Genomic DNA, 21,331 nt, shown 5'->3' with positions numbered 1-21,331 from the left:
TTATAATTAGACAGACAACACACTTAATAGGAGCCATTTTGGGGTCTTTACATAAACACACAAATGGAAATGAAACGTCACATATCCCAGCATGCACCGCGCGCTTCTTCGTCATCCACTGTTCCCACGCAGTTAGCAGTCTAGCTTCGAATGCCCTGTTGACACCAATATCTAGCGGCTGGAGGTCTTTTGTCAATCCACCCGGAATGACGGCGAGTATTGAATTAAGCGCGTAAGCGTGTCTCTCAATGTGCTGTTATGAGCTAGCAAATATAACAACTACACTACCCAGCATGCAACGATAGTTACGAGCATGCGCGGTAGCCCTGAGAAGCGTTGTTGTATGCTGGGAGTTAGAATGTGGTTATGAGCACGCTGTGAGTAAACGTTGAGAACTCAGTTAACACGCCTCGTCTGCATTATTTATAATTAGACAGACAACACACTTAATAGGAGCCATTTTGGGGTCTTTACATAAACACACAAATGGAAATGAAACGTCACATATCCCAGCATGCACCGCGCGCTTCTTCTACGGGGAAAAAAGATGGCGGCTGTTTACCGTAGTTGCGAGACCTAAACTTTATGAAAATGAATCTTAATATTTATCCATATATAAAGCGCACCGGGTTATAAGGCGCACTGTCAGCTTTTGAGAAAATTTGTGGTTTTTAGGTGCGCCTTATAGTGCGGAAAATACGGTAGTTAGCAAGGTAATCTTCCCGAGTTAAGATTGCATCCTCCAGATGTCCGACATCTTACCTCCGCTCTAACTGCTTGCGTATCACAGAAGTACCGCCATAAAAAACAAGGTATTCATGTCTTAAACAAGACTAGGGTGAAATGTTCCCACACTTAGCATGTTTTCACCTGCGCTGACTTGCTTCTGTTTGGTAAAAACATGAGTAATGACTAGGGACGGGTACCGAATCCGGAGCTTTTTTGGCACCGACCGAATCTCACCGGTCCTACCAGGCACCGATTCACGTGAAATAATACAATGCCATGTTTTGCTACCGGGTTTGCGTGTTACGTCACACCCGGTTGCTGGGCACTTCGGCACTTGTCGATCACTCCAGCAGTACAGAGAGTGGACTCTGTTAAACTACCTCTAGGTAATTTTGCAATTTTTGCAACAAAACAATTGACTCAAAAAATGCTCCAACATAAGTAAAGCTCCACTTTTCATAAAATGCGCTAGCTTGATGCTAATATAGATTTGCTTTGCTATTGACATGGTACTGATTAGCATCAGCGATTTCACATGGCGATTTCAAACCTCCAAATGTGTTAATGAAAACTACAACTAACTTAAGACTTAAACAAACTTTATTGATCCACATGGGAAATTATGTTAACACTTTTTAGGGCGCAAAACTCCCCGACACCATAAACTATACACTACCGCCCAGAGGTGGGACCAAGTCATTGTTTTGCAAGTCACAAGTAAGTCTCAAGTCTTTGCCCTCAAGTCCGAGTCAAGTCCCGAGTCAAGACAGGCAAGCCCCGAGTCAAGTCCAAAGTCAAGACTGGAAAGTCTCAAGTCAAGTCCTAAGTCCTGCATTTTGAGTTTCGAGTCCTTTCAAGTCCTTTTAACCACAGACTAATATATTAACACAGATTGTGTATGCTTTTCAAACGCTGTATTTATTTATTAAAACAAGTGCATTTTAAATTGCAGGAAAGAAAATTGTGCTGACATTGCACTTTATAATACCGGTAGCACTATTAACCAGTCATTTTAAACATTAACTCATTCCTTTACAGAACAAACACATTGAAAAATAAAGTGCAAATGTACTTATTTGTACAAAAGTGATAACATTGAAAAAACATGACATATACGTGAACATAACAAAAAAGTTGTACTTTTTATATGTCAGGGCCCTATGCTGCATTGCATTTGCAAAAGACCAAATTAGCCAAGAGTCTGTCAGTCATTTGTGCACGATGGGGGCGTAGTATGATGCCACCATGGCTGAAAACTCGCTCCACTGGAGCACTGGAGGCAGGCACTGCCAAGACTCTCATGGCCACTCGGAACAGTGAAGGAAGAGTCTTCATGTTCAATGCCCAGAACAAAAGGGGAGAGAGAGTTGTTTTGGGTTGGTGCACTACTTGTAAGTGTATCTTGTGTTTTTTATGTTGATTTAATTAAAAAAAGAGGAAAAAAAATAATTTATTTCTTGTGCGGCCCGATACCAATCGATCCACGGACCAGTACCGGGCCGCGGCCCGGTGGTTGGGGACCACTGAGGTAAACAACCAACAGTATGTCAGAAAGCTAGCTAAAACGGTACACATATTCATAATATAGTATACATTTTAACTGACCTTTATTTTACTATTTTTGTCTTTTTTTAGGTGGCTAAAATACGCGGTGCTGCTGACCGCCGTCTAACGTTACGTGTGATATATTGACTAACGTAACCCTGCTTAAAAAAAATCACTGAACAAAAAGTATGAATAAGGTAGTGAACTGCAACAGATTCCCATGTTTGCAATAACGTTATAACGTTAGCAGTGAGTTTACAGCCTCACTGATTTAACTACACAGCAAATAAAAGTCACGTTACTTAGCCAATAAACGTTATCTTACATTCAAAACTTACCGTTCTTTGTGCAACTTCAAATGCCGGACGAAGTTGGAAGTTGTTGCCTCTCCATCAGTAATTTTCGAACCGCATGTGTTGCATACTGCAAACCGTTTTGTGTTGACCACCTCGTAATTTTTATACCCAAACGAAATTATTTTAGGCATCATTTTTTGTTCACTGGCGTGTGGTTTGGACATGTCTTCTTCGTTGGTTGTCCTGCAATTTGATTGGATGAATGCTGTGTGATGAAAACAAAGTAGATCTAATTTGATTGGCTGTTGTACTGAGAGCACACCAGCTGACACACGCAACGCTGATAGACAAGTACACAATGAAAAATACGGAGCGCTCCCGAATAACTTTTTCATCTTTGGGTTTTGGGGAAAGTAGCAAGTCATGTCAAGTCATGTCAATTCAAAAGGCTCAAGTCCAAGTGAAGTCACAAGTCATTGATGTTAAAGTCTAAGTCGAGTTGCAAGTCTTTTTACATTTTGTCAAGTCGAGTCTAAAGTCATCAAATTCATGACTCGAGTGTGACTCGAGTCCAAGTCATGTGGCTCGAGTCCACACCTCTGCTACCGCCATCTAACGTTTTCGACTTGAAACTGTAATTGCAACTTAATGTTATTCTTGCAAATTAGACTCAGAATTGTGATAATTAGGCATGTAAAATGTCAGTGAAAATGCGAAAATCTGCGATTTTAAACATAAATTTTTGCGTCAAAATATCACTTCCGTGTTTTTTTGTGAAATATTGTAGCGTGTAAGGACGGGCGTCAAAGGAGGAGTGTGAAAAGATGGAGCTAATTGTATTAATAACATTCAGACTTTGTTCTATTATTAGCAATCGAGCAGATATACAGTACAGGCCAAAAGTTTGGACACACCTTCTCATTCAATGCGTTTTCTTTATGTTCATGACTATTTACATTGTAGATTGTCACTGAAGGCTTCAAAACTATGAATGAACACGTGGAGTTATGTACTTAACAAAAAAAAAATATATATATATAAAGTATATATGTATATATATAAAGTATATATGTTTGTATCTATGTATATATACATATATATGTATTTATGTGTGTGTACCGGTATATGTATATGTACAGTACAGGCCAAAAGTTTGGACACACCTTCTCATTCAATGCAATTTATTTATTTTCATGACTATTGTATTCATGACTATTTACTAGAGATGTCCGATAATGGCTTTTTTGCCGATATTCCGATATTGTCCAACTCTTAATTACCGATACTGGTATCAACTGATACCGATATATACAGTTGTGGAATTAACACATTATTATGCCTAATTTTGTTGTGATGCCCCGCTGGATGCATTAAACAATGTAACAAGGTTTTCCAAAATAAGAGAACAACATCAACTCAAGTTATGGAAAAAAGTGCCAACATGACACTTCCATTTTTATTATTTTTGTCACAAAGTGCATTATTTTTATTACGGTAACATGCCTCAAAACAGCAGCTTGGAATTTGGGACATGCTCTCCCTGAGAGAGCATTAGGAGGTTGAGGTGGGCGGGTTAGGGGGGCGGGGGTGTATATTGTAGCGTCCCGGAAGAGTTAGTGCTGCAAGGGGTTCTGGGTATTTGTTCTGTTGTGTTACGGTGCGGATGTTCTCCCGAAATGTGTTTTGTCATTCCTGTTTGGTATGGGTTCACAGTGTGGCGCATATTTGTAACTGTGTTAAAGTTGTTTATACGGCCACCCTTAGTGTGACTTGTATGGCTGTTGATCAAGTATGGATGGCATTCACTTGTGAGTGTGTCAAAAGCCGTAGATATTATGTGACTGCGCCGGCACGCAAAGGCAGTGCCTTCAAGGTTTATTGGCGCTCTGTACTTCTTCCTACGTCTGTGTACACAGCGGCGTTTTAAAAAGTCATACATTTTACTTTTTGAAATAGATACCGATAATTTTGAAACCGATAATTTCCGATATTACATTTTAAAGCATTTATCGGCCGATAATATCGGCAGTCCGATATTATCGGACATCCCTACTATTTACATTGTAGATTGTCACTGAAGGCATCAAAACTATGAATGAACACATGTGGAGTTATGTACTTCATAAAAAAAGGTGAAATAACTGAAAACATGTTTTATATTTTAGTTTCTTCAAAATAGCCACCCTTTGCTCTGATTACTGCTTTGCACACTCTTGGCATTCTCTCGATGAGCTTCAAGAGGTAGTCACCTGAAATGTTTTTTTACTTCACAGGTGTGCTTGAAGCTCAGTGAGTTATTATGGCGGTCCTTGATGACGATTATACGATGATCAGATCCCCCAGGACTGACTAAACGTTTCATCGTGTCCCTCCTTACTTCTCATGTCACATGATTGAGAGAGAGCCCATCCCAGACACTTTTTAGGCCGTAAAATACGTCTTTGCCCGTTATCTCTCGACTTTGCCAGCTGCTGACGCGAGAAAACTTTTAGCACATTCTAATTTTCACATAGTAAAAATCTGCACTCAGAGCGATGGCCCAGCAGTGGCACTAAGCTCCACACTCACTACAACCACACACACACAGTTTAAGCTCTAATGTGTATAACAAGTGATGCTATGTGACCCTTGTCGTTCTATGTGCCCCAGTGAGGGGATGTCGCCCGGGGAAGATAGTCCAGATGACCGAGGCAGAGGTGCGAGGCCTCTGCATCAAATCCCGGGAGATCTTCCTCAGCCAGCCCATCCTGCTGGAGCTGGAGGCCCCACTCAAGATCTGCGGTCAGTGTTCACTCTTTTCCTACGGTAATTGTGGTTGATATTGCTCCACGTCAGGCCTATAGGGGGCAGTAATGTGTAAAATTCCTCAAGCAACTGCAGTCGAACTGATATTCGCCATACACAGGAGTTTCCATTCATTATGAGGTGGCGACTTGTCCAGGGTGTACGCCGCCTTCCGCCCAATTGTAGCTGAGATAGGCTCCAGCGCCCCACGCGACCCCAAAAGGGAATAAGCGGTAGAAAATGGATGGATGGATGGATGGGATGGATATAAATAAGTATTATTAGCCCGCAGTTCCCCTAAAAATAAATTTTGCTTGATGGTGGTCATGGTCTTCAAACAATCTTTCTCAAATTTACAGACAAGGGCATGTACCATTTTTTTTTTGTGGTGTTTCGGCTAAACTCCTTAAATTATTATTTTTTTCCCCCCCAGAAAATACGAATACGTTTTTCTGTATTTTGAAAATATTATGTAATCAGGCAATGTAATGCTATGAAATACATTGTTAATTTTAACAGCAGTTTTAAAGGCCTACTGAAATGCGATTTTTTTATTTAAACGGGGATAGCAAGTCCATTCTATGTGTCATACTTGATCATTTCGCGATATTGCCATATTTTTGCTGAAAGGATTTAGTAGAGAACATCGACGATAAAGTTCGCAACTTTTGGTCGCTGATAAAAAAGCCTTGCCTGTATCGGAAGTAGCAGACGAGTAGCGTGACGTCACAGGTTGTGGAGCTCCTCACATCTGCACATTGTTTACAATCATGGCCACCAGTAGCGAGAGCGATTCGGACCGAGAAAGCGACGATTTCCCCATTAATTTGAGCGAGGATGAAAGATTTGTGGATGAGGAAAGTGAGAGTGAAGGACTAGAGGGCAGTGGGAGCGATTCAGATAGGGAAGATGCTGTGAGAGGCGGGTGATATTCAGCTGGGAATGACTAAAACAGTAAATAAACACAAGACATATATATACTCTATTAGCCACAACACAACCAGGCTTATATTTAATATGCCACAAATGAATCCTGCATAACAAAAACCTCCCGCCAATACAACTCAAACACCTGCACAACACACTCAATCCTACAGCCCAAAGTACCGTTCACCTCCCCAAAGTTCATACAGCACATATATTTCCCCAAAGTCCCCAAAGTTACGTACGTGACATGCACATAGCGGCACGCACGTATGGGCAAGCGATCAAATGTTTGGAAGCTGCAGCTGCATGCGTACTCACGGTACCGTGTCTGTGTATCCAACTCAAAGTCATCCTGGTAAGAGTCTCTGTTGTCCCAGTTCTCCACAGGCCAATGGTAAAGCTTGACTGTCATCTTTCGGGAATGTAAACAATGAAACACCGGCTGTGTTATCCGGCACAACAGTCAGGGGGTGCATTCTACGGCGGGGGTGCGTTATCTGGCACAACACCTGCCGCAATACACCGTTTCCCACCTACAGATTTCTTCTTTGCTGTCTCCATTGTTCATTGAACAAATTGCAAAAGATTCACCAACACAGATATCCAGAATACTGTGGAATTTTGCGATGAAAACAGACGACTTAATAGCTGGCCACCATGCTGTCCCAAAATGTCCTCTACAATCCGTGACGTCACGCGCAGACGTCATCATACCGAGATGTTTTCAGCAGGATATTTCGCGCAAAATTTAAAATTGCACTTTAGTAAGCTAACCCGGCCGTATTGGCATGTGTTGCAATGTTAAGATTTCATCATTGATATGTAAACTATCTGACTCCGTGGTCGGCAGTAGTGGGTTTCAGTAGGCCTTTAAGTTTAGTTTTAGTCAGTCTTTTGATTAAAATGTATCTTAGTTTTAGTCGTATTTTAGTCATTTACATTTTAGCTGACTAAAATTACAGTAAATTAAGTCGACTGAAATGTAAAGGATAACGCATCTTTGAAGTTGTTTTGAAACCACCTTTGTGAAGGTTTTTGCAGAAAAACTAAATTCACAACAAGACCTGCACGCCATGAATATATCAATAGGTATATTTCACACTAACCTTACTGTGCGTTATTATTTTAAGCTAAAATTAAGCATTTTTAGCAAATGTTAATATATGACTATAACGGCCATACGAAGAACCAAACTACCGTATTTTCCGCACCATAAGGCGCCCTGGGTTAAAAGCCGCGCCTTCAATGAACGGCATATTTCAAAACTTTGTCCACCTATAAGCCGCCCGGTGTTGTAAGCCGCATCTAACTGCGCTAAAGGAATGTCAAAAAAAACAGTCAGATAGGTCAGTCAAACTTTAATAATATATTAAAAACCAGCGTTCTAACAACTCTGTTCACTCCCAAAATGTACGCAAATGTGCAATCACAAACATAGTAAAATTCAAAATAGTGCAGAGCAATAGCAACATAATGTTGCTCGAACGTTAATGTCACAACACACAAAATAAACATAACGCTCACTTTCTGAAGTTATTCTTCATTCATAAATCCCTCGAATTATTCTCCTTCGTTGTCCGAATTCAAAAGTTGGGCGAATGTGGGATCCAAAATGTCGTCTGGCGCTGTCTCCCTGCCTCCTTGTCTTGGTGAACGTCACGTGTGTTCGCCTTCTGTCATCCACTGTTCCCACGCAGTTAGTAGTCTAGCTTCGAATGCCCTGTTGACACCAATATCTAGCGGCTGGAGGTCTTTTGTCAATCCACCCGGAATGACGGCGAGTATTGAATTAAGCACGTAAGCGTGTCTCTTAATGTGATGTTATGAGCTAGCAAATATAACAACTACACTACCCAGCATGCAACGATAGTGACGAGCATGCGCGGTAGCCCTGAGAAGCGTTGTTGTATGCTGGCAGTTAGAATGTGGTTATGAGCACGCTGTGAGTAAACGTTGAGAACTCAGTTAACACGCCTCGTCTGCATTATTTATAATTAGACAGACAACACACTTAATAGGAGCCATTTTGGGGTCTTTACATAAACACACAAATGGAAATGAAACGTCACATATCCCAGCATGCACCGCGCGCTTCTTCTACGGGGAAAAAAGATGGCGGCTGTTTACCGAAGTTGCGAGACCGAAACTTTATGAAAATGAATCTTAATATTTATCCATATATAAAGCGCACCGGGTTATAAGGCGCACTGTCAGCTTTTGAGAAAATTTGTGGTTTTTAGGTGCGCCTTATAGTGCGGAAAATACGGTAGTTCTATTCTATGTTGTGTATAGTGCCTGTCCCAGCTGCATTTGGGCAGAAGGTGGTGTACACACTGGACAAGTCGCCAACACAGATTGACAGACAACATTCACACTCACATTCACACACTAGGGCCAATTTAGTGTTGCAAAACAACCTATCCCCAGGTGCATGTCTTTGGAGGAAGGAGGAAAACAGAGTACACAGAGGGAACCCACGCAGTCAAGGGGAGAACATGCAAACTCCACACAGAAACACTTTGGGTTGTTCACAAGAAATGTTGATGTATTAACTAAAAACACACCAAAATCTTTTCACGAGGTAAGATGACTTTGGTATCAGCTCAGGCAGAAAGCAGAATTGTAAGTCTGAATGTGCTGCGCCAGAAGAAAACCAACACTCTATACACAAGCAAGCACACACACACAGGAGTTATAGTCTATTTATTTTGCTGTAGCTCTGAGTTTTCTTATATAACCAGACTGCATCACAGTGCCTGCCTGGGTCGCTCTGTGTCTCGCACACACACAAACACACAGACGTACACTCTCACACATGGCCTCCTCGTGTTTGTCACTGCGAGGCACACATACACACATGCAATGTCTTTACATCATTCAGTATACCTCCTGAAAGCACTGAAGCAAGCATTTTCTGGGCCACAACTATCACTTTTTGGCTCCAGAAGTAGTCATTCAAACAACATAGGCTGTTAGGGTGTGGCTTGATATTATGTCATTGGTCTAGTGGAGCGGTTATGTTATGTACTCGGGGTATCTGCGGGGTCTTAAAAGGTGTGATATCCAATCATTAGAATTTGAATTTAAATGATACCTACAACGATTTACCTCTCCATTTCAAACACTTCCTTGTGGTCTAGATCAGAGGTCTGCAACAGGGGGGTCCGCGGATGTACTGCAGGGTGGTCGCAAAATATTTACTTGATTGGACTTTTTGTATATATATTATTTTTACACAAATGTAAATGTTTTTGAATACACTAACATTGATTCAACACACTGCAGGCTTGTTGATTAATGGCGTTGGCATTAACCTCACTGTACCTTGCAGTTTTAATACAAAAACATAAAATGTATTAAAGTTAGCATTTAAGATAGCTAACGATGAGCATTTTAGTTGCCGGCTAGCAATTAGCGCTGTAGTTCCGCCCCTCACTCACTCTCCCTGATGCCGAGAGGCTCGTCCACGCCTTTGTCTCCTCCAGGCTAGACTCCTGCAACGCACTTCTTGTCAGGATCCCCAGCAAGAACATCCAGAAGCTGCAATACATACAGAATAGTGCTGCTAGGATCCTGATGAGTGCGGAAATCCGACCATATCACACCAATTCTCAAATCCCTTCACTGGCTTCCTGTTCCACTCAGGATTGAATACAAAGTCTCCCTACTAACCCACCAGTGCCTCCATGGAAATGCCCCCCTCTAACTCAAAGAACTACTCGCCCCAAAATCCTCCACACGACACCGCCGCTCCGGACAGGCTAACCTCCTCCAACCTCCGAGGACCAAGCTACGAACAATGGGAGAACGGGCTTTCTGCTCCGCCGCTCCCAGTCTGTGGAACGCTCTCCCTGACCACCTGAGGGCACCTCAGACTGTGGATGCTTTTAAAAAAGGCTTAAAAATCCTTCTTTTTAAAAAAAGCCTTTTTTTAGATATATGCATACTAGTTCTAGCTATTAGGCTGTTCTAGTTTTTATTTTTATTTTTATTTTATTATCAATATGACATAATCATACAATTTGCATAATCAGCGATAGTGCATAATTTCTTTTAAATAGCTAAAAAAAAAAAAATGCATACATTTAAAAACAAGTCTGTTATTAGTAATTAGTATTAGCATATATTTTATTGTTTTGCTCTATTTTTCAATTGTTGCTGCTTACTTCTCCAATCCTTTTTTAGTGCTTCTTTAAAAAAAATCAAAACAGACTAGCAACAAATCTTGCATATGTTTCTTGTGTTATTGGAGACTCTTTACTTTTGTCGTTCCATGTCCGGGGCGAACAGCAAGAGCTGCAGTGAGCCTGATGTCACACCTGCTTGGCACTGCTGCTCCAACCTTTCTCTCCTTAATATTTGTACATTGCACATTTTGTAGGTCGCTGTCAGCGGGCATATCTCTACTCAGATATATTAAAAGTACGTCCATAAAGCAGACATGCCACTTCTGCGCCAGATAATCGCGTGCGTTTTGTTGACGTCATCACAATTTCTTTTTTTTAACAGTGCCGTTTCGGTGATTAAAGTATTTTTTTCTGTGGTCAAATTTTCCGTGCATCACTAGTTGATAATGCGCATATAATAGGCTATGTATTCATACAATATATTACTTTAATTTGTTTTCACATGAAAAAAAAAATGTTTTAGGGTGTGCCGTATTTTATTTTGCCGTGCAGACATATCTCTCACACACTTACATACACACAAACACACACACACACACATTCGCCATCATCCAATCACCAGTCAGGACTCTCAGCCTGTATACATTCATGGCTAGGGATGGGAGTTGATAAGATTTTTCCGGTTCCAATTCAATTTGCTTAACGGTTCGCTTATCGATTCCTATTTGGAAAGAAAGAGAAAAAAATAGGTGGGTTAGCATCAATTTAGTTTAGTGTAGAGGTAACATGACCTCACAAAGCCTACATACAGTGAGGTCTTAAGAGGCACATTTAACAAAATAAATCATGTGGAAATTACGCAAGAATGTAACATTTCGTAACATGTGATATTAACTTTTTAAATGCAAAGTGAGATATATCAAGCATTTTATTTATTATAATTTTGCTGATAATGACTTACAGTTTATGAAAACCTTGATTCGAATATCTCAGAAAATGTGGGGATTCAAAAACGGTATGCTACGATGATCTAAATTATAACAAAGGCTTGACATATCTCACTTTGCATGTAATGAGTTAATATCACATATTAGTATCACATTGCTGAGACTAATGGACTTATACACAATATTACATTTTTTGAGTTTCACCTGTATAATGGAGATGACTGAGTGAAAATGTTGGAGGAAAACATACAACTTTTTTCTGACTAGAATTAAACTTTCACCTACCGAAAATTGGGAGTGTGTACTGCAGCGAAGAGATGCAAGCTGTTGACCACAGACTCAGTTGCTGCTCGGTGACCTTCATCTAGCGGCAGACAGAACTGGAGCGAGTACTGCCTGCCTCGGAGCCAATCAGAATCTGTTTCTTGTCATGCTCATCTAAATGAGCAGGCATTTTTTCCTTTTAACAAATAATAGCACTAACATGATAGGCGGTGAGCTAGTACTTGCTCTATTCAGATGACTCGTTAGCGTTACTGATGCTGGGATGAGATAGGAGCGGTTAAATCAATCAATCAATCAATCAATCAATCTTTATTTATATAGCCCTAAATCACAAGTGTCTCAAAGGGCTGCACAAGCCACAACGACATCCTCGGTACAAAGCCCACATAAGGGCAAGGAAAAACTCACCCCAGTGGGACGTCGATGTGAATGACTATGAGAAACCTTGGAGAGGACCGCATATGTGGGTAACCCCCCCCCTCTAGGGGAGACCGAAAGCAATGGATGTCGAGTGGGTCTGACATAATATTGTGAGAGTCCAGTCCATAGTGGATCCAACATAATAGTAAGAGTCCAGTCCATAGTGGGGCCAGCAGGACACCATCCCGAGCGGAGACGGGTCAGCAGCGCAGAGATGTTCCCAGCCGATGCACAGGCGAGCGGTCCACCCCGGGTCCCGACTCTGGACAGCCAGCACTTCATCCATGGCCACCGGACCTGTGCCCCCCCAAGGAAAAGGGGAGCAGAGGAGAAAAGAAAAGAAACGGCAGATCAACTGGTCTAACAGGGGGGCTATTTAAAGGCTAGAGTATACAAATGAGTTTTAAGATGGGACTTAAATGCTTCTACTGAGGTAGCATCTCTAATTGTTACCGGGAGGGCATTCCATAGTACTGGAGCCCGAATAGAAAACGCTCTATAGCCCGCAGACTTTTTTTGGGCTCTGGGAATCACTAATAATAGTGTGGAGGCAGGTAGCGAAAACGCGACTTTCATTTATAATTATTGCATGCTGTGTGTTCAAAATATTTCAGCATATCGCTCGTATGTCCTCCTCTTGATGAAGTAATTATTAAAAGTAGCGCTGTTGCAATCTTTTCTTGTAAAATGTAGTCAAATTTAGTTTGTTCTGCCCGGGTTGAGCCATTTTGCGATCTGACGTCACTACGCACGTGTAATGACATCATCCCCACCCAGAAGAATCGTTAATGGGGAACATTATCACAATTTCAGAAGGGTTAAAACCATTAAAAATCAGTTCCCAGTGGCTTATTTTATTTTTCGACGTTTTTTTCAAAATGTTACCCATCACGCAATATCCCTAAAAAAAAAAGCTTCCAAGTGCCTGATTTTAACCATCGTTATATACACCCGTCCATTTTCCTGTGACGTCACATAGTGATGCCAACACAAACAAACATGGCGCATAGAACAGCAAGCTATAGCGACATTAGCTCGGATTTCAGGGGCTTAAGCGATTCAACAGATTACGCATGTATTGAAACGGATGGTTGTAGTGTGGAGGCAGGTAGCGAAAACGAAATTGAAGAAGAAACTGAAGCTATTGAGCCATATCGGTTTGAACCGTATGCAAGCGAAACCGACGAAAACGACACGACAGCCAGCGACACGGGAGAAAGCGAGGACGAATTCGGCGATCGCCTTCTAACCAACGATTGGTATGTGTTTGTTTGGCATTAAAGGAAACTAACAACTATGAACTAGGTTTACAGCATATGAAATACATTTGGCAACAACATGCACTTTGAGAGTGCAGACAGCCCAATTTTCATCAATTAATATATTCTGTAGACATACCCTCATCTGCTATCTTTTCCTGAAAGCTGATCTGTCCAGTTTTGGAGTTGATGTCAGCAGGCCAGGGAAGCTAGGGTCGATATTCTTCTCTTGATCATCTTCGGTGGCATAAGGGACGGTGTGAGCCAAGACATCCAGGGGGTTTAGCTCGCTCGTCTGCGGGAACAAACTGCCGCCATTGCTTGCCGTGCTACAGAGGTCTTTTGTACCTGAATTGCTCACACACTCCGGCAGATTCAATGGGGGTCTGGCGGCAGATTTCTTTGACTTTATCGTTGGAAATGCATCTGCTTTGAGTGCCGCAGGATATCCACACATTCTTGCCATCTCTGTCGTAGCATAGCTTTCGTCGGTAAAGTGTGCGGAACAAACGTCCAATTTCTTGCCACTTTCGCATCTTTGGGCCACTGGTGCAACCTGAATCCGTCCCTGTTCGTGTTGTTACACCCTCCGACAACACACCGACGAGGCATGATGTCTCCAAGGTACGGAAAACAGTCGAAAAAACGGAAAATAACAGAGTTGATTTGACTCGGTGTTTGTAATGTGTTTGAGAAAATGGCGGATTGCTTCCCGATGTGACGTCACGAGAGCGAATAATAGAAAGGCGTTTAATTCGCCAAAATTCACCCATTTAGAGTTCGGAAATCGGTTAAAAAAATATATGGTCTTTTTTCTGCAACATCAAGGTATATATTGACGCTTACATAGGTCTGGTGATAATGTTCCCCTTTAAGGGAACCGTTTGAAAAAATGGCAAGCGATTCCAAGTGATTGATTGATTGAAACTTTTATTAGTAGATTGCACAGTACAGTACATATTCCGTACAATTGACCACTAAATGGTAACACCCGAATACGTTTTTCAACTTGTTTAAGACGGGGTCCATGTTAATCAATTCATGGTAAATCATGATACACTGGGAACCGGTTCTAAACGATTCCCATCCCTATTCACAGCCTTATAGGCAGTTGGAAATTATAGAACTTATTTTCCTTTTAAAAAAAAAAATGTGATAAAATATATATATTCTCCCACAACAAGGAGGCTGAAGAGCTGCAGGTGTGCCAAACCTGCTCAACTGTGACAAGCAAAGTGTGCTTGGAATATACAACGTCTTGAGTTTGTCGAATCATCTCCCCATCCTGTCCCCAGGCGACATCCACGGGCAGTACACGGACCTGCTGCGGCTCTTCGAGTATGGTGGCTTCCCCCCTGAGGCCAACTACCTGTTCCTGGGCGACTACGTGGACCGAGGCAAGCAGTCGCTGGAGACCATCTGCCTGCTGCTGGCCTACAAGATCAAATACCCCGAAAACTTTTTCCTGCTCAGAGGCAACCACGAGTGTGCCTCCATCAACCGCATCTACGGCTTCTACGACGAGTGTGCGTCTTAATAAAAACACAGACACACGCTTGAGTCATCATACAAACTGCTCATAGGCTTTTGTGTTTGCACTCCCACCAGGTAAGCGCAGGTTCAACATAAAGCTGTGGAAGACCTTCACAGACTGCTTCAACTGCTTGCCTATTGCTGCTATCATCGATGAGAAGATCTTCTGCTGCCATGGAGGTATAAATGCTCCTGCAGCTCATCTTCAACGACTACTTCTCCTACCGAACTGAAGTTAAGCGTGTGTTGCAGGACTCTCGCCTGACCTGCAGTCTATGGAGCAGATCCGCAGGATTATGAGGCCAACAGATGTGCCTGATACAGGTATGCGTTTGTTTTCAGATGTTATGTGAGGACATAACCGTTAATTAACATGAGTGCAGTGGTACATGATAGAAATGGATTTAATCTGTTCCAGAGTTCAACTGTTTTAAGTACGGTAACATTCTTACCTGTTTAAGGAAGTAAGCGGTGTTTAAGTAGTAAGCAATGTGTCCTAAAGTACAATGTTTCAGCTATGAAGACTGTAGGGAAGTGGAGATGATAATAATAGACTTAGACTTAGACTTCCTTTTTATTGTCATTCAAATTTGAACTTTACAGCACGGATAAGAATGACATTTCGTTACATAAGCTCATGGTAGTGTAGGATAAAAAAGCAATAAGGTGCATATACAAATAAATAAATATATATAAATAATATACAAATACATATATATAAAATAAATAAATATATATATATAAAATAAAGAAATATATATAAATAAATAAATAGATTACTGTACAGATAAATATATTGCACTTTTCCACATGCGTCCACGTTTATGAATGTATGTTATATTGTCTTTTTTATTCCAGCGAGTTTATCCATTTTGGGGGGAGTTGAGGGGATAATTTAATTATGATGCGTTCAAGAGTCTTACGGCTTGAGGGAAGAAGCTGTTACAGAACCTCTTTCTAGAGTCCAGCAGTGAAAACAGTCCTTATATAATATTGATATTTGTAATAACGAATTAGATTTATATGGCGCTTTTCTAGACACTCAGCAAAGCAATATACCTGTGATCAATTGTAACGAGCAGCCAGGGCAAAAATGTGCGTAGTTTTAGTTGCTATGCTACCGCTACCTTGCAGTAGCAGACTCAAATAGCAGTTCAAGGTTCACTCAGCACTAGGGATGTATACCGAGTACCAGGGATGGGTACGGTTGACATTTGAACCGATACGGTACTACGGTAGTTCCTGGTACCTGGAAATTACATCAGCCCGGAAGCTGCGCATGGGTCATTTTTGGACATTCCAACATGACAATGATCCAAAACACAAGGCCAAGTCGATCTGTCATTGGCTACAGCAGAACAAAGTGAAGGTTCTGGAGTGGCCATCTCAATCTCCTGACCTCAATATCAAAAGTGCAGTTCATGCAAGACAGCCCAAGAACTTACAGGAACTGGAGGCTTTTTGCCAAGAAGAATGGGCAGCTTTGCCATCTGAGAAAATAAAGAACCTTATCCACAACTACCACAAAAGATTTCAAGCTGTCATTGATGTTAAAGGGGGCAATACACGGTACTAATAACTGGGGTATGTAAACTTTTGATCAGGGTCATTTGGGTACTCCCATTTAGTGGTCAATTGTACAGAATATGTACTGTACTGTGCAATCTACTAATAAAAGTTTCAATCAGGGTCATTTGGGTACTCCCAATTGACCCTGATCAAAAGTTTACATACCCCAGTTGTTAATACCGTGTATTGCCCCCTTTAACATCAATGACAGCTTGAAGAAAGTATTCTTTTGTCATTTTAATTTGAAAAGAGTAAATACAGTCATTTGCCAATAAATAGCTTCACACAACCATTAAGCATGAGTGGGAAGAAAGGTTTTTGTGTTATCATTCATATTCTCTGAAGAATGGCCAAGAAATCATAAATTATCCCACGGTATGTAAACTTATGAGCACAACTATATATATATATATATATATATATATATATATATATATATATATATATATATATGTGTATATATATATATATATATATATATATATATATATATATATACCGTATTTTCCGCACTATAAGCCGCCCCGGGTTATTAGCCGCACCTTCAATGAATGGCATATTTCAAAACTTTGTCCACCTATAAGCCGCCCCGGACTATAAGCCGCGCCTACGCTGCGCTAAAGGGAATGTCAAAAAAACAGTCAGATAGGTCAGTCAAACTTCAATAATATATTAAAAACCAGCGTTCTAACAACTCTGTTCACTCCCAAAATGTACGCAAATGTGCAATCACAAACATAGTAAAATTCAAAATAGTGCAGAGCAATAGCAACATAATGTTGCTCGAACGTTAATGTCACAACACACAAAATAAACATAGCGCTCACTTTCTGAAGTTATTCTTCATTCGTAAATCCTTCGTCTTCGGTGTCCGAAGTGAAAAGTTGGGCAAATGTGAGATCCAAAATGGCCGGTTCCGTCTCGTCGAAGTCATCGGAGTCAGTGTCACTGTTATCCAGCAGTTCTGTGAATCCTGCCTTCCGGAAAGCTCGGACCACAGTTGTGACCGAAATATCTGCCCAGGCATTTACGATCCACTGGCAGATGTTGGCGTCGTCTGGCGCTGCCTCCCTGTCTTAGTGAAGGTGTGTTCGCCTTCTGTCATCCATTGTTCCCACGCAGTTAGCAGTCTAGCTTCGAATGCCCTGTTGACACCAATATCTAGCGGCTGGAGGTCTTTTGTCAATCCACCCGGAATGACGGCGAGTATTGAATTAAGCGCGTAAGCGTGTCTCTTAATGTGATGTTATGAGCTAGCAAATATAACAACTACACTACCCAGCATGCAACGATAGTTACGAGCATGCGCGGTAGCCCTGAGAAGCGTTGTTGTATGCTGGCAGTTAGAATGTGGTTATGAGCACGCTGTGAGTAAATGTTGAGAACTCAGTTAACACGCCTCGTCTGCATTATTTATAATTAGACAGACAACACACTTAATAGGAGCCATTTTGGGGTCTTTACATAAACACACAAATGGAAATGAAACGTCACATATCCCAGCATGCACCGCGCGCTTCTTCTTCTTCCGGGGGCGGGTGGTTGCTTACAGTACAAGAAGAAGCGCTTCCTGTTCTATGGGGGCGGGTGCTTACCTTGGCGGTTGCTTGCGTAGAAGAAGAAGCGCTTCCTGCTCTACCGGGAAAAAAGATGGCGGCTGTTTACCGAAGTTGCGAGAACGAAACTTTATGAAAATGAATCTTAATATTTATCCATACATAAAGCGCACCGGGTTAAAAGCCGCACTGTCAGCTTTTGAGTAAATTTGTGGTTTTTAGGTGCGGCTAATGGTGCGGAAAATACGGGTATATATATATATATATATATATATATATATATATATATATATATATATATATATATATATATATATATATATATATTGCTACTATGGTACATTTTTAGTCTAATAGTTTATACCTTTTGTTTTTGCCCTCTTTTTGTGCCCTTGTGAGCATTGTCATTTCCATCCTTATCCTTTGTAACTGAGATGCTGTGTGGAACAATTTACCTTGTGGATCATTAAAGTTTGTCTAAGTCCGAAATCATTTGGATTTGGTCGGTCCCAAAAAAGTACCGGAATCAGTACAGCTATCTGCGTTTTTTTTTTTCATCTAGCTGACCGTCGGAATTATGACACGTGCGAGCTGTCACATTCCGCTGCTACGCATAAAAAAAAAAAAAGACATGGGTAGGATCTTATAATAAGATATAATAGACTTTTTTTTATTCCACAACGGTAAAATAATGTGGTTGCAGTGCAGATACAAAAAGTCCACAAAATAAGGGAAAACAACAAGAGGGAAACTGAAACATTAAATAGCACAAAATACATAAAAGACATTCAAAGAGCAGAACTGATGCAAACAGCAGCCACTTCAGCGTCACCATTTCTAGATACGGCTACAGAAGTAAAATAACATAAACCAAAAAATGAGCAATAAATAATACATATTGCACACATGTGATTGCACCATGCATAGGCAAACAACAAAACAATCAATCAATCAATCAATCAATGTTTATTTATATAGCCCTAAATCACAAGTGTCTCAAAGGGCTGCACAAGCCACAACGACATCCTCGGTTCAGAGCCCACATTTAGATAAAATCTTGACTTTTTGACAGAATATATTCCGACATTTTGACACTTGGTAAAAATCCAGATTTTTTCACATTTAGAAAAAATCCCAACTTTTTTACTCAAAATATTCCGACATTTTGACAGTAAATATTCCGACATTTTGACAGAAATGTTCCGACATTTTGACAGAAATGTTCCGACATTGACACTTACCGGTAGATAAAATCCCGACATTTTGACACTTAGAAAAAATCCAACTTTTTGACTCAAAATATTCCGACATTTTGACAGTAAATATTCCGACATTTTGACAGAAATGTTCCGACATTTTGACAGAAATGTTCCGACATTTTGACAGAAATGTTCCGACATTGACACTTAGATAAAATCCAGACATTTTGACACTTAGAAAAAATCCAGATTTTTTCACATTTAGAAAAAATCCCAACTTTTTGACTCAAAATATTCCGACATTTTGACAGAAATGTTCCGACATTTTGACAGAAATGTTCCGACATTGACACTTAGAAAAAATCCCGACATTTTGACACTTAGAAAAAAATCCCGATTTTTTTGACACTTGGAAAAAATTGGACAACGATAACGGCTTTGGTCACAATAACCGTGATGTGGAACGTTCATCCCGGTCAAGGCCAATAGACGTCACTCAAAGACGTGATAGTGAGGGACGTGGCCAGTTCTGCGACGCTGGTGGGTCGCCATGGCAGGAAAACCACGGGCCTGTCCCTGGAGAGCATCAGGAAGCCATTGGAGCTAAAGCGCCCGGGAAGGCTACCGGCGTCAAAACAAGACAAAAACACAATTTCTACACCCACATACACCGCAATGGCCTCTGTGGTGCTCCACGCCATCGTCTGCTAGGGTAGGGGGGGGGCAGCACGGCCAGAGACGGGGACAGATCCAACAAAGAAAGACACGGATGAGCGAGAATCCGCCCAAGGACCCCGATGTGTCTGATACATGCTCGTTCAGCCAGGGCTCTGTGAAGCTTGTTTCATCCTTTGTAGATTTAAGTAAATAAATAATCAGCTTGAATAATCAGGAAGCAACACCACATAAAAGTTTGTAACACAATAATATTTCCTCCTCAAAAGTCCCTCAGTCAATCACGCTGATAAGTTAGTGGTAGGTTGAAGTGAACGCGCTTTACTCACGAGTCATGACCGCCGCTACCATGCTTCATCAACCGTCCTCCTAGCGATCCAGTAATCTACAGGCCAATATTAATCCACTCAAAAAAGTAAAACATTTAAGTAATATGATAATCTTTAAAATTGCTCTGAAGCTAGATAGCATCCGCTGACAGGTCTCTAGTCATCTGACATCAATCCATTGCGCCGCGTTTGCGTGGCATCAAAACACACCGTACTTAAATTTACACACACCTAACATGCTAATTGATTGTATCGATTTACATTATGTCTTTTGCAGGCCTCCTTTGCGACCTCCTGTGGTCGGACCCAGACAAGGACGTGCAAGGCTGGGGAGAGAACGACCGCGGGGTTTCCTTCACCTTCGGCGCCGACGTGGTCAGCAAGTTTCTCAACCGCCACGACTTGGACCTCATCTGCAGAGCCCACCAGGTAAGCCGGCAAGGCGTTAAAAGCTTTGCAGCGGCGTGGGCGGATTTGGATGCCAGCTGGAAAGAAATCATGCTGCCAATCGATTGCTGTGGGCGTTTGGAATGATGTCACGTGTCGTCTTTTGTAGGTGGTGGAGGACGGATACGAGTTCTTTGCCAAACGCCAACTGGTTACTCTCTTCTCTGCGCCCAACTACTGCGGGGAATTTGATAACGCGGGCGGCATGATGAGTGTTGACGAGTCGCTCATGTGCTCCTTCCAGGTACACACACACACACACACACACACACTGTATCTCATAAAAGTAGGGATGAGTACTGAATCCAGTACCTTTTTGGCAACGCCCGAATTCTGCCAGTCACATAAAATCCAACGGTGCCATGTTTTGGTACCTGGATTGCTTGTGTCGTCACGCCCGGTTGCCGACTCAGCACTTGCCGATCACTCCAGCAGCACTGGGAGCAGACTCAGTCTAACTACCTGTAGATAATGTTGCAATTTTCAATGCCAAGAAAGTATTTGACTCAAAAAAAAAGCTCCAACATAAGTAAAGTAAGGCTCCATTTTTCCACAAATGCGCTACCTTGATGCTACTATACATTGGCTTTGCTATTGACATGTTACTGATCAGCATTAGCGATTTTAACTTTTTAATTTCAACCCCTTCAAATTTGTTAATGAAAACTACAACTAAGATGCATGTTAAACAGCTGGTGTGTAAT

General features: G+C 41.4%; 1 protein-coding gene across 1 annotated transcript in view; it reads left to right on the top strand.

Annotated features, from left to right (window-relative positions):
- LOC133611408 (serine/threonine-protein phosphatase PP1-beta catalytic subunit-like) overlaps positions 1-21,331 on the top strand; it is a 43,353-nt gene that overhangs the window by 16,592 nt on the left and 5,430 nt on the right. The window contains exons 2-7 of the mRNA XM_061968149.2: positions 5,220-5,351; positions 14,615-14,845; positions 14,928-15,032; positions 15,105-15,176; positions 20,458-20,609; positions 20,737-20,871. Of these exons, the coding sequence (XP_061824133.1) occupies positions 5,220-5,351; positions 14,615-14,845; positions 14,928-15,032; positions 15,105-15,176; positions 20,458-20,609; positions 20,737-20,871 (827 nt within the window). The remainder of the gene's footprint in view (positions 1-5,219; positions 5,352-14,614; positions 14,846-14,927; positions 15,033-15,104; positions 15,177-20,457; positions 20,610-20,736; positions 20,872-21,331) is intronic.

Source organism: Nerophis lumbriciformis, linkage group LG08 (assembly GCF_033978685.3).
Source record: "Nerophis lumbriciformis linkage group LG08, RoL_Nlum_v2.1, whole genome shotgun sequence".
In the NCBI taxonomy this organism is placed as follows: domain Eukaryota; kingdom Metazoa; phylum Chordata; class Actinopteri; order Syngnathiformes; family Syngnathidae; genus Nerophis; species Nerophis lumbriciformis.
The sequence above is the reverse complement of the archived record's forward strand: the minus strand, read 5'-3'. Positions and strand labels throughout refer to the sequence as shown.